The 14344-nt window shown below is 41.3% G+C and overlaps 1 protein-coding gene across 4 annotated transcripts in view; it reads left to right on the forward strand.

The window, feature by feature from the left end:
• rbm20 (RNA binding motif protein 20) overlaps positions 1-14344 on the forward strand; it is a 48927-nt gene that overhangs the window by 31498 nt on the left and 3085 nt on the right. For 2 of the 4 annotated variants that reach the window (XM_085805366.1, XM_085805444.1), the window contains exons 3-13: positions 329-393; positions 819-928; positions 2190-2290; positions 7926-8072; positions 8692-8823; positions 8900-8979; positions 9060-9771; positions 9862-9951; positions 11043-11631; positions 12983-13048; positions 14101-14222. In XM_085805366.1, coding sequence (XP_085661492.1) covers positions 329-393; positions 819-928; positions 2190-2290; positions 7926-8072; positions 8692-8823; positions 8900-8979; positions 9060-9771; positions 9862-9951; positions 11043-11631; positions 12983-13048; positions 14101-14222 — 2214 coding nt within the window. The remainder of the gene's footprint in view (positions 1-328; positions 394-818; positions 929-2189; positions 2291-7925; positions 8073-8691; positions 8824-8899; positions 8980-9059; positions 9772-9861; positions 9952-11042; positions 11632-12982; positions 13049-14100; positions 14223-14344) is intronic. The other 2 variants (XM_085805284.1, XM_085805531.1) reach the window with 1 other exon arrangement.

The raw sequence follows: 14344 nt of genomic DNA on the forward strand, positions 1-14344 counted from the left end.
CCCTGCACGCATGTTGTTGTTTTGCAGCGTAATTGTACACCAGAAACTGAACACATTCATTCTCTCCATGTTTAAAGCTTTAACCTTTGTTGGCTCATACCTTAGAAATAGACAATAGAGTTAAAGAAGCAGGCACCAAAGCTCTACTAAGTAGGCAGTAGATGTTGTCTCTTTAATTGCTGGCAGCCATGAGCTTATACAAGGGGTATGTAAGGGCTACCGTGGGGTGTTGGGGGGTGAGCAGTGAGCTTCCAGTGTGTCCACGTTGCCTGAGTCTATGTTTGGATGGTGTATTTGTGTGTCTTAGTGTGTATGTGTGTTTTTCTAGGACTGGGACCAACACGTGAAGGGAAAATTACACCTGCAGAATCGAACATTGTACACAAACGAAAGGTGAGTCATTTCCAACTCTAAAATTCACTGCACAGAGTTTAAAGTAGGTTGTGATTACAACATGTGCTCCAGTACGCCCTTTTATTGGACAACAAAAACTTCAGATATTCACAAAGCCAGTGGCTTCACACTGTTTGTTCTGTTTCTTGTTGATTGTCATAAAATTGAGTTTAAATGTTTGCTTTTATATTCATCCCTCACTATGGTTTCTCCATTATTTCACCAGCTCTGTTTAAATTTTATTTTATTTTACTATATTGATCATTCCTAAGCATTTTTCATAAATATAGGAAGCAATTCATTTTCCTTATCTTGCTCTAAATACAGCTGTCTTAATGTTTCTATGAATATGAGCTCTGTCACAAGATATGACTGAGGAAGGCAGGGGAGCGGCAGCTAAAATCAGCCTTCTATGATTGTTGCAGCTCCACCGTGGTTTCAGCTGGAGCTGTTCACTACACCGTCGCCAGGCCTTCTGATGCAGGTCTGAACCCTGGGGGGACAAACTCCATGGTCTACTCCGCTGCAAGTCAAGGTACGATAACCCATTAGTCACCACCTCCACCAACCAAGGGTCCCTTTTTTGCTGGTGATGTTAGAGTGATGTTTTTCTGACGGCTGGAGTATGTGAAACGGAGTGATAGATGGAGGTCAGGGAGTATTTTTAGTTGCGTGAGAGTACGAGGCAGCATGTTTTCATATCTTGACACAGTGTATTTTGATACATTGATGTATTATAAAGTGTTTTGAAATCCAAAATATCTTGACCAGCGTGAACCCAAACAATAACTCATACTCTTTGGCAGTTTATAACTTTTGGTTCACATTTTGTATCTGAATACCCACAACGCTGATGATTTCTGTTTGGTGCTCGAGCTTTACTTACACATTAACAAACGGAGCACCTGTTGTCTATCATAGCGATCCTATCACAATACTGTACCACATATCCCGTATGTATTCCCTCGTGTATAATTACTGTAAGACATACCATCTGTGGGTGGTCCAGACTGCAAAAAAACCCTCATTGTTTCATGGAGTCCAGTTTTCATGGAGTGGGTGTTTTAGCAGCTTCAAGTTGCAGATATGGTCTCTCACACTGACAGCCATGGTTACATATACAATCTTTTACTCAGTTACATGCAGTACACACACACTTTAAACAAAATCTTATTAAAAACATTCCAGCTGAAAATGTTTTGATTTATTTTCTTATGGGATGTGATGGAATACGCTCTGCTGTTTACATGCACCGATGCATTTAATTGAAACAGCTGTGTGACTTGGGCAGAAGTGTTGGTTGTCTGTGTGTCTGTATTAAAACAAACTTTCTGGAAAGGGCCAGTTCAGCCTCTAAGCTGCCATTTTTGGAACGTTGAGAAATGCATGTCAGTCAAGACAGAGGGCATGACCAGAAAGAATGCTTCATTCTGTTTGGGCTTTTAAACTGACTATAATCTGAATGTTAAACCTCAGGACCTCATGGAAATATCTGTAGGTTCTGTGCCCTTCAGTTAGGTATCCATTGTTTAGGAACTACATACATTGCACACCTTTTCGGTCTAAGCTGTCAGCTCTGAGCACATGTTTTGAACCCTTTTCTTCAACCTAGTGTTTCCAATTATATAATATATAGCAACAAAACAAGAAAGCATTTTTGTGGGCAAAGGACTAATGAGTTTGAATGAAACATTTTGTATGCAATATGTATATAATTGAACCCTGAAGTCAACTAATGTAACTTTTTCTCCACACTTGCTCAATTGCATCAGGATAATTTCAAATTGTTTCCACAGATGTATCCTCAGGAGCCAATACATCATACTTGCCAGCTGCAACCATGAAGACTTATCCCATGTCTGACACAGGATTTGCCTCACATCAACCAGAGTCAAAGGTCAGACAAATGTTTGGATTTTTTTCACAGAATCATTAGTCTGGTCTTGGCATGTAAATCAAATTTAGTGACAAGAATGCTAGCGACAAAGAAACATCTGTCGCACTCAAATTTAATTATTCTGTTTTTATTAGAAAGTGATAAATAAAGTTTGGCCGTTGGCCAACAAACTGGCTAGTTTTAATGGTATGTTTTGGAGCAGCATGTCATGGTCAGACTGAGCAGGTATGCTATTATATCTTATCTCTGAATAGGTTGTCACTGTATTTATTCTGTGCGCTGTATTTTTTCCACCAGTCTTTGAATGTTGTGTTGCTCTGTAGTAGAAACATGACGTATGCAAGGTGTGTAATAAACGGATACTTGCTGTGCTTTGGGTAATGAATGGACCTGGATCCCCTTGTTGACAGCTGCTGGGGCCCAACAGCAGGCTTTGTCTGGGAATGACAACTCTTTTTCACTGGACTACGTAGTCAGGGAAACAGTGTAATTAAATACTTGGTAGAAACTAGGTGTTGCGAATTTTGATTAATCCTTAGGTGCCACTTGATGATTACCCAGTCCCAGAAAACAATTTAAGTTGTAAAATGTGGATTTACAACAGAAAAGCTTTGTTACTAGGAAAATGTTGAGCAGTGAACATTTGTGAAAATGTTCATACTTTTTTCTTTTTTTTACTTTGTAAAGCTTTTACTCCTAACTGTGCTGATTCAGTTCATTTTACAAAGGAGGACATAGTATATGTCACATTTTTACTAGACAAACGCTAGTGTGTTTTGACAAGACAAAGCTTAGCCATGTGTTTTGTCTTTCACACAGTCTCATGTTGACTAAAGCTGCTATACAGGCCCATGCTCCAACTACATCACACACATGTGACTGCATGGTGGTTTGCCTTTCAAAAATATTTTTGTTTGATTCTCCTCAACAAACCGTTAAGCCGAGGTCTATCACTATGGCTGAATTATATTTTATAACTTTTGTGGACTGAGGCTGCATGGTTCATCTATAACTCACAGTAAAAATGAAGAGATTAAAATAAACACAATAATAAGACAACAGCTAATTACAGGGGCATACTGCATATAACATAAGCATTAGTCCAAATATGTATCCATGTTGAGCTTATTTAAGTATTAAACTATCATTTCATTGTATATATTTTATTGCTTTGTATTGTATTGTATTGTATTGTATTCTTTGTATTTGTATTGCTGCAACCTGGAAAGACGCCGACAATCTAACACTTGGATTACAGCAGAGGGTGCAAACTGTGGAGGGTTTCCAAAAATGAAGCATAAGTAAATGATAATCCCTTCACTTTGTCTTTGGCTTCAATTAAAAAAGAATATTCCTAAGGGCTTAACTGTCAATACCTACAGTCCTACAGTTAGTTTGCCTGTCCAGAAGTGTTGGCATGTGACAAGGGTTGGAAAAAAAAAACATCAGCTGTTGATGGCGGGCAGGTTTCTAAAAAAACACAGTGCAGCTAATGAAAGAGGTGAAAAGCATCTGAATTTAGTTGCAGAAAACCTGAACAACACTTTATCTGGTGACCAGCGCGTAGTCAGTAAGCAGCTGTACACACTGTGCGGCATTTATACAGTATGCATGCGTATTACTATTTGTTTCAATTGCTACTTTCTTAGACTCTAGGATTCTATGAATAATGTGCTACTATATCTACTTGCATAAGGTCTTTACTGAAGCAGATCAATCTCACTACTTATATGTAAGATGATATTTTTGATGTTGTATGACTAAAATAATATTTTTCAATGTTTAGACATCTTTGGATTTTCACTTTTAACAAAATTATACAAGTTACTCATTTTATTTAGCACACAGAAAGTGTTTAATATCGTTGTTAGATGAATATCTTCTATATTATTAACTTTTCAGTGGCTCATTAACCTCAGGCACAAAGCATATTTTGTACACAGTCTTGCAATGCTGTGCATTTTTTAGAGAGTCTGAGTAAATAGTACGATTCATACGGGTAAAATAAGAAAAAGCTAGGAATATAGTTGAAGTTTGAAGTTGAAGGTTATGTTAATTGTCATTGCAGAAGCATATACAACAACATTTCAGTTGGCAGTTTAGTTTAAAGTGTGTGACTTACTAAGAAAAAGTTTTTTGTTAGTTTTTTCACTGAGAAGTCAGATTATAATTCCCAGGACATGTTGGGCCACATAAATATTTTTTTTAAGATCTGAGATAACGGGATGTAATAGATTCAGTGGCTGTCTTGTTTAAAGTGCCTCCTTCCATTCCACTTTTTTATTACAGCCATTTGCTCTTCTCTTCCTTGGCAGGAAGAGATGAAGTATTTAACAGGAGCCTGATGTGAAAGTCATATGCTTCATTGGTTGGTTATTGACAAAGGCTTTTATTGGATCAGTGGAAAAACATTTATGGGCTGTGCTACATGAGCTAATGTTAGTTGCTATAAACACGCACCTGTTGAAGCAGAACAGGTGGAGTTTTATTGTTTGAGTGTTCGGCAGAGCACTCAAACAAAAGTGCACACACAAACACATGCAATGATAATTGAACTTTGAAAAGTAAAAGGTAAAAGCATTTAACATGTATTCATTAGAAACAGAAACCAATCAAGCAAAAACCTTTTCAGTATTGAAATAAAATTAAATAATTTAAAATAATAATTAAATGTAATACAGTAGTTGATCTATGATATAAATTTCAATATAATTGAAATTGTGATGGAAATAAAGAAAACCAACAAACTAAACCTGAACTATAAACCATAGATGCCTAAGTACGTGCACTTACACACATGTGCGTAACACACATACAAACTTGCACATAGGCATTGCATGTACACAGACATTCCTCAGTCTGGACCGCAGTGTCTAGCTGCCCCGCTTTTCAGTAACACAGTAGCTTCATGTGAAAATAGTACTCAAAAAGAGATAAACACAGGATTACAGCTAACCGCTGTAAGGAGCACAGACCTAAAGACCCCCGGGTCACACCCCCAGGCACTGGTGTAGAGTTTCAGACTGGTGAGAGACTGGTAAAATGATCTGTGGGATCAGTGTGCAGGCACTCTGTGGAGGAACGTGGGGAAAAACTGTGAAACCAAACTGACCGTCTTCCTGGATCCACCAACATGGATCCTGCTTTGTACAAATAAACAGGCATGCCCTTCGGATAGATTCCAGCTCATGTCAATCAGCATGTTGTCAGTGAGAGCACCATGTGAAATGGTTGTTATCCTTTACACCATCTGGCCCTGGGTTGCTCGACCATGCCGTTGTCATAACACATATGGCTGGACTCACTGTGGCAGGTAAAGCCATTATCTCTACAGGCTTTAGTCTAAGGGGGTGCAAATCGTTTAATGAGCAGATTTATGAAAAACACACGAAAGGAAGAAGGTTCGTGTTTTATTTGGAAAAGTTATTGTGTGGTCAAATTTAGAGATTAGGATTTACGTGTATATCCATCACAATGTACTCTCAGTTAAATGAAAGTGCTTTTGACAGTTGTTTGGAGCTGACCAAGTAGACTGGCTTTGTTGATTTGATTGTGAGTAGGTACTGACATAGTATAACTCTGCTCCTCGGGTTTGCGGTCAACAGAGACAGCTACTGTTTGAAGCCCGAGCCAACCTTGACAGTGATATCAATGCTGTGGTCAAACTGTCTAGGCTTTCAGACATAGAAGGGGTTTTACAAGGCAGACATCAGTGAACACAGTGAGCAAAGAAGAAGACTCTTGTTCTTTATAATATTCCAAGGGCATAAACAGCCTATTCCTGGATCTGTTTATTGAGCCCAACCTGCATTGACCTTTACATATCATGGTGGTGGCAGTGGCAGTGGCATTGGCACAAGGCTGTTAATAGAATTATCACTCCTGCATCGGAGGCTGTTAATGTCAGCTTGCTGGCCAGAAACTGTTAAGTTGTGGCATAGCAATCCAATAATCTGGCTCATTTAAAGACCCATCATCCAAGTCTTGTTTGAGGTTCTAACAACTTTTCCACAATAGAAATGACTCAACTAAATCTGGATAAGATCAAATTTGTAAAGAAGTCAGAAGCAGCTTTTGAAAAGAAATACAAGTCATAAATGTATTACCTGCTTTGCATCTTTGTCTCAAATCATGAATCAGGGTTTTGTGATATAGAATCATGTGTGATCAGTGCTTTATTTATTCTTTGAATATCGAAGGTTACCTCTGGTTGTATTTGGATATGCTTAGCCAAGTGACATTGAGATTGTTTTCCTGCCCCCCATTATACATCACACACATGGCCATTGGACCCAGTGTGAAGTGTATGTTAGTGTTGGGTTTTCCCTGAACAAATTCCCTGTAAAAACAGAGACCCTTGCTGCTCGTCTGAGTTGGAATTAGGACTCCCAGTCTGTCCCGCACATGGGACTGTCTGTCAGGTCTGTCAGCTCTAGAAGCAGGAAGAGGAGGAGGGGCACTGGGAAAACTGCAGTTGCAGCATAATGGTTGCAGAAATAAGACACCGTGATATAACAAGCTGAATTTACAACTGCTTTCTGCAGCGATGTTCAAGGAACACAGGGGATCAGATAGTATTTGCAATGACGAGTCCGATGATTAAGATACTGATAAACCGATTAAATCAGTCAGTGGTTGTTGCCTTTGTGTTTTTAAGAGGATAAGTGGATTTTTAGGGGTGTAATGGGAAAGATTAAAAAAACAAAACATAAAAAGGGGGTCATGCAGCTCATGGGAATAGTACAGATGCATCATGCACACTGCTGATTGATACCATTGAATCACAACATCCAGTGTCGGTATACTGTAGGACAGATGTTGAAAGAAAAACGTATGGTTGTGAGTCAAAATATGGGAAAGATGAGCTCAAGCTGCCAGAGATTTGAGGACAAATACTTCAGCAGGGAGCTGGATGTGCAAGCTGAAAAAGAAAGAAACTATAAATGAAACCTTTAATTTAGACCTAAATATGACCACTGAACATAGCAACAGTGTCTCCATGCAAAAATTTCACTTGTTCTCTCATTACTCATCAACACACTCTCCTTTAAGATAAAAAAGGGGGGGGAGACAGGCGGATGTTGAACAGTGCAGATATCAAATGTCTGGTGCCAGTCAGCTGACAAGTCTCTAAATCCAAACAAGAAAACTTTCATTATCACTGCTGCTCCACTGCCAGTGACCTATTCATAGATGTAATTGAGGGGGGGGGTATCAAGGAGGGAAAATAACATGACATCCTGTGTGATAGTGTTACCATGATGTTGGACAGACTAGTTTCCTACAGTATCCTTGACTCTGAGATTTTTGTAATCCATTCATTCATTTTGTAAGTCAGCGCCACAGTTGGTTGAGCAGGTCAGTGTCGCAAACTAGAAACCCATTTACTACACGGCTCTATTAACCGCTGTATTCTGATGCATTCTAAGGTCTGTTATTATAAGAGAGAGGTGCTATGTATAACAGACCGTTGCTAGGGACGCCGCTCTGATCGGTGCTGACAATTATGAGCCTACCTTTCCATTAAGGCTGCTGCTTCAGAAAAAATAAATGGATGGATAGAACCCTGACACAAAGCCCGACATTTGAAACAATGTTCGTGATTGATCATTTGTTATGTTTTGATTATTTGCAGACATTTCCACCTAGAAAAGCAACTGTAGGACGAGTGGTTCACATCTGTAACCTCCCTGAAGGCAGCTGCACAGAGAATGATGTCATCAACCTGGGATTACCCTTTGGCAAAGTCACTAACTACATCCTCATGCGCTCTACCCATCAGGTGCCAAAGATTTTGTCACCTATTTGTCATTTGCTCATATTTGTATGAAACATTTTGCAACTTTTGTATCTTTAAGTGATGGTGTGTCCGTGTCCTGTTTCTGCTGCCTCTCAGCACACAGAACCAATTAATGATGTAGAATTGTAGACAGCTAGGTTCATATGTGGCGCTCTAAGTGTTGGAAATAGTTGAGAGAGGTGTATCAATATGCAAATCACCAAATGACCAATGTGCATTCTTATGATTATCAGCGGGTTTTTTCCACTGTACTGTGGTATCATGTGCTTTGCCATAACTTGCTGGCAGTTTAACTACCGCTACATGACAGCTCACTCAGGTTCAGAGGTTTCAATTATCAGAACCTCACGGCAACATTAATGTCACCCCTATCAAATTTAAGACATTCATACTGAAACCATGGTATTGGTTACGGAACCCAAAGCAACTGTTCACGTGATTTATTATAGTAATGAAATACGATGCCTTGTGATAATGATTTTCAAAGATTCCTTTTCAACTGGTCTGACAGATATGAAATATTGGATGTTATATGTCCTGCAAGAAAGACCATATAACTGTCATGAGGGTATTATTGTTCACAACAAATGTTTCTCATCAGGCATTTGTGGAGATGGCGTATGTTGAAGCAGCTCAGGCCATGGTTCAATACTACCAACTTACTCCAGCTATGATTAACAACCAGAAGCTGCTCATACGAATGTCTAAGAGATACAAGGAGCTGCAACTCAAGGTAAGCTGACAAAACAAATGGAACACCAGGTCACTGGCTGTTGTGGGCAGCAACTACATTCATTTGTTCTGTTCAGAAACCAGGTAAAGATGTTCAAACAATCATCCAGGATATCAACTCTCAGAGGGAAAGGGATGAGATGCAAGAAATTGAACAGTAAGTGTAAATGGAAATTGAGTGCAAATGTCAGATTATTACTGAAATTGTACTGTAAGCTGTCTGTCATCTGTTTGCAGTTACATGCCGGAGAGAGCGCGCTCTCGTAGCCCTATCAGCCGCTCTCTGAGTCCTCATTCCCACAGCCCCAGTTTTGGATCATGCAGCTCAGCCCACAGCCCCCAGGGGGCGCCATGCAGAGGTCCGGAGAGAAGCAACGGCCTTGGCCCCTGCCGCGGCTCTTGGGATTGGCCGTCACACCCAAGAAGGGCTGAGGACGAAAGGGAGAGGGATGACCAGTGGAGGAACGGGGGAAGTGCGGATGAGGATCGGCCTAACGGACGGCCCGTCGACCGTCGGAAGGCCTACCAAAAACCCTCGGATCATATCAGCTCAAGATCTGCAGATGAGCGAGGTGGAGGTGGCGGAGGAGGAGGTGAAGATCGGATGAGGAGCAGCAGAGACTGGCACCCAAGAAGCAGCCCTCAAGGCATGTCCTTCAGCACATACAGAAACATGGAGGACGACTTCTACATGAAAGAGCAAATGTACAAGTCAGACAAGCCACCCAGACCTCCATACCAAAGGCACGACGCAAAGTCAAAGAGGAGGGATGGTGGTGACTACCACGGTCGGTCGAGACACTCTGAGTTTGAGATGAGTGAGGAGTTCCCTTGCAGGACACCAGAAGAAAAGAGGCAGAGTTCACCGGGCAGGGGACGGAGCAAAAAGACAAGCAGGAGACACACGACTGCAGAAAAACAAGAGAGAGGGAACGCTGCTGAAAATACTGTGAGTAACGTTATTGTTGTATACCTGTTACATGTGACTCATTCTTCTAATAATAAAATGAAAAAGCAACTAAATATGTGTTTTTCACAGGATCGCCAGTCAAAAGAAGAAAAATCTGTTTCACCTCAAAGAAGCAGTAAACCAAAGGAGGCCACTGAATGTAGCAAAGATAGAGACACTGTAAGTTAATGGGTTCAGACTTTCATTTTAACATGTTTATACCCTATGAACAGATGAGATTCAGATATGTTTGTCCATGGACCAGAAAAATATAATTCACATAGAATACAGTTACAGGCAAATGTACATGAAAGCCCAAAGAAACCTTTCCAAAGACCCTCCCCATCCCCACCCCCCTACATTCCCACACATCCATGTACACACACACACAACACACACACACACACACACACACACACACACACACACACACACACACACACACACACACACACTCTCTCTCAGGCAGCATTGCTCACACAAAATGCATGATTAAGACAGAGATCAATTTCACATAAGAGGACAGTAATTTCTTTCCAAATCTGCAGACCCCTACCCACAATACTCAGGCTGGGACATCTGCTTTTTCCGTGGAGTCAGATGGAAAGTCCCGCCTTCCCCACCTCTGATTGGCTAGATGAGCTCTCCTCCAATTGGTTATTTGATTTGGCCATGTAACGTCATCTCACAACAGTACTGTAGTAAACTAAAATACACACCAACTGAAAATTTAGTGTGTTCTGACGCCATGGCGTAGCGGTTTGCGTTTTCGCCTGCGGTGTGGTGAATCCGAGTTCGATCCCCGCTGGTTTTACATTCCGAAAAATTTAGTTTTTAAATTTATATTCCAAGTTTACATTTTGAGTTTGAGAGAAGTGTAATTGTGCCATTGGTTGGGTTTAGGCAATGAAGAAAGGAGTTGGTTAAGTTTAGTAAAAAGACCAGGTAGAGGCTAGACAGGCCAGATCAGTAGAGAGAGTCCAGGTAGATCTAGGCACTTATCACACTTTGCCGACAGCCTGCGTTTCACAGCCGAAACAAACAACCAATCAGACGAGAGCCCTTCTAGCCAATCAGAGTCGAAAATGGAGCCCATCTAGCCAATCAGAGGCGGGAACGGCAGGAAAGGCGGGACTTTCCCGGACCTATCCTACGAAAAAAAATATCGCAGAGCACAGAGCGTGTTATTGGACTTGTGATTTTATTTTGTAAAGACTGTAGTTTGATGAGACAGTTTGGGAAAGTGTTCTTTTCTCTGTCCATTTTCCCAGCAGAAGGAGTGGGATAGCGGAGCTGACACTGATGAGGAGAGCTGGTATCCTAAGAACATGGAGGAACTGGTCACTGTTGATGAAGTCGGAGGAGAAGATGATTCCATTATTGAGCCAGACCTTCCCGGGCTGGAGGAGTACATGTCCTGCCCCAAAGAGTCTACGGAGGAGGCAGCAGTAGAAAAGCATGTGTCCCCACCTACACAACCAGTGGAGGAGCAGGAGATATCCAACAACAAGTCTAACCAGGAGGAGTCCTGTGACACCGCTGGAGACCAGACTGAATCATCTGTACCTGAGAAAGCCCAGACTGTTTTCATTGAAACTGGTCCTGAAGAACAGAAACCGAGTCAAGTGGCTCCCGAGCTGCCTGTCGGTAACATTAGTGACTTCCCCAATGAGGAGTTCAAAGCTGCACTAGAGGAGACATGTTCAGAGGACAAGGCCATCAACAGTGGGACTTCAGAGGAGCCAATGGAAAATCACATTAGAGTATTAGAGGACAGCAAGACCCAGGAAACCGGACAGGGACAGGTCACAGAAACAATCACTAACAGGGCACAACTCAACGACGACCTTCTTAAAAAAGGTACTTCAAATGAGAAATCAAATGCAAGGAAACAGATTTCCTTTCTGGTGGTGAATCATAAAAGTTTCTTTTTAGTGTCCTCAGCTTCCATCATTGGCCTGATCTTTCCTCTTGCAATTCAAACAAATACCTCAAATTGTATATGCTGTGAACCACCAATCAGAGGAAGCAGTATTGATTTACCAATGCAGTCAGTGATGCTTATGAACACCCTGATTTCATTTCATACATAATTTAATTAAAGTAAATGAGTCAATGAATAAAGAGAGCTGTGGTGTTATTGTATAGTCCTCATGGAGCCTGTCTCCAAGAGGTGGTTACAAGAAAAATGTTCTTGCACACACAAGTCTCAGCGACAGGTCACTTACACTCACTTGATTAGCAGCATTTTGGTCCTCAATATCTGAAATCCGATTTGTCGGGGCTCTCTCATGTGCTGTTAACAAACAGCTGGCTCTGGGGACAAAGATGTCCAAATCGAGGTTCGACATGATGCTAGTTAAATTTTGGACTTGGCTCTGCTTTGTAAAATGTGATTTCTTACATATATTTCTTATTTTATGAGAACTTATTTGATTTACAAAATCAAGATTTTCACGTAAGAACACATGGCGCGGTTAGCAACTCAAAGAGTGTTTTGTGATTATGTATCACGTATTAACACCACATGCAGGGTGTTACACAGATTAGGAGTTTTTCCTACAGCTCTTTTAGATATTGTCCTACATTTAATAATATCCAGAAAGGCACTGAGCTCAGATCTCTAAACAGCATGCACAAGAAATTTCTCTGAAAGTTCAAATTCATGGTATATGATCCAAACCCTACCCAGATTTAAAGGCTTATTCCTTGGCCTGGGTCCCATCAACCAAGATTTTTTCAAATAAATCAAGTACTTTTCCTGTAATCATTCAGTTAAAGCAGAAGTAAGCGGAATATTTGTGTTAATATAAGTCTTAAATAGTTGTATCTTCCCACAGCAATCACTTCTATAGAGTGTTTGGTCTGAAACACGGGTCTGTCAGTCACTCTGCTCTGCTGTAAGCCCAGGAGAAAACTTTCCTTGTATCCTACAACCTTTATCCAATGAGGAGAGAGAACGGCATAAAGGGGCAGTCCTCTCTGTGTGTGCAGCCAAGGGATGCGCGTGAATGTGGTGACGTAGGGACGAGGGCAGAGACTGCTAACTCCATCTGCTGACAGGAAGTTAGACAAAACCACCGGATCGCTGACTTCTGCTTTAACAGTTTATGGTGAAAACAAGGAGGATATACCATCAGAGGGAGTTATTATAATTTCTAGGTTGATTTTATCCCTGCATCCTTTCTCATGAGTTCTATGCCTTTTGCAGAGATCGAGGCCCCCTCGCCATCTGTTGAGCAAGACAAAGCTGTCAGTGAACACAGCATCCCTTTGGGTAAGCGGAACACATTTCACCACTATTGTGTTATGAGTGTTGGTCCAGTATGGGTCCTATTTTATCAACACATATCATCTTACATGAAATAGACTGAGCAGAAGCAATTATGATGAAAACTGAATCAGGTTTCTCTGGCTGGATTCCTCCCAACAGGCCTCAGTCTGATCTATATTTAACTGTTGTCACAGATGTGGGGGGTTCATGGAGTCTTGAGCCTGTGGTCTTAGTCCTAAAGATACAGTGCTATAATGTACACCATTAATAAATGCACTGACAACCTGGTGCATTAGCACTCTAATTGGCTGGCATTGCTTGGCCACTTGCTGACCTATTTCCACGAGCAGGTTGTGAAATGCACCCCGGAGAGACGAGTATTTATATTATCATTGGGGCTAATATGACATGGCCAAGCACATGGCCTGTGTTGGACGTGCTGCATGGAGACTTACATAAGCCTGGTGCAGAGTGGCAACAGTAGCCCACAGCACCGACTCCAGAGCTGTGTGTGCCATGATGAGCCGTGTGACTATTTCTGTTGCATGACACCCCGAGACTGAGTGTGTCTGTCCAGACAGATATAAAACATCCAAGAGTCCTCTCCTGTTGTTGCCATTTTGTTTGCTTTTTATTGTCACACTGCTGTGGAGTGGAGAAACTGACAGCTGGATATATGTTGTTGACATGTACTCACCACAACAACGTGTTGATGAAGGACTGAAATAACACACATAATTGATACTGTGGCCTATTATTAGGTAGTCAAGATGAAGTCATTATATTGGAATACACACCGAGTACACACATCAATCACAGCCATGCTGTGGTTAAAATACAGAGCAAACTGATGGAGTGAACGCCGCTTCCTGAGAGGTCACATTATTCTGACATGTAGTTTGGTTTTAATATTTGGGTTCAGTTTGATTTTGATTTTCTGACACAAATTGGATCATTTAATCACAATTGCTGCTGTTATTTCAGATAGCCTTTGTGATCTCTGTCTACCACACTGATGTCTTAGATTGAACTGTAACTGTTGTGTTCACAAACAGGAGTGGAGTTCATTGTGCCCAAGACGGGTTTCTACTGTAAACTCTGTGGACTGTTCTACACCAGTGAGGAGAACGCCAAGACCATACACTGCCGCAGCACTGTCCACTACAGGAACCTACAGGTACACACCGTGACCACACACTGACACAGTCCTTCAGCCGACCATGATGACACCAGGAAGTTTGAGTTGAACAGTTTAACCACGTTTTGTTCAGTCTTTCCTCCCTGAATTTAATGAGCAGC

The sequence above is a fragment of the Trachurus japonicus genome, chromosome 1 (assembly GCF_045865225.1).
Source record: "Trachurus japonicus isolate A0001 chromosome 1, Traja_1.0".
NCBI lineage: Eukaryota > Metazoa > Chordata > Actinopteri > Carangiformes > Carangidae > Trachurus > Trachurus japonicus.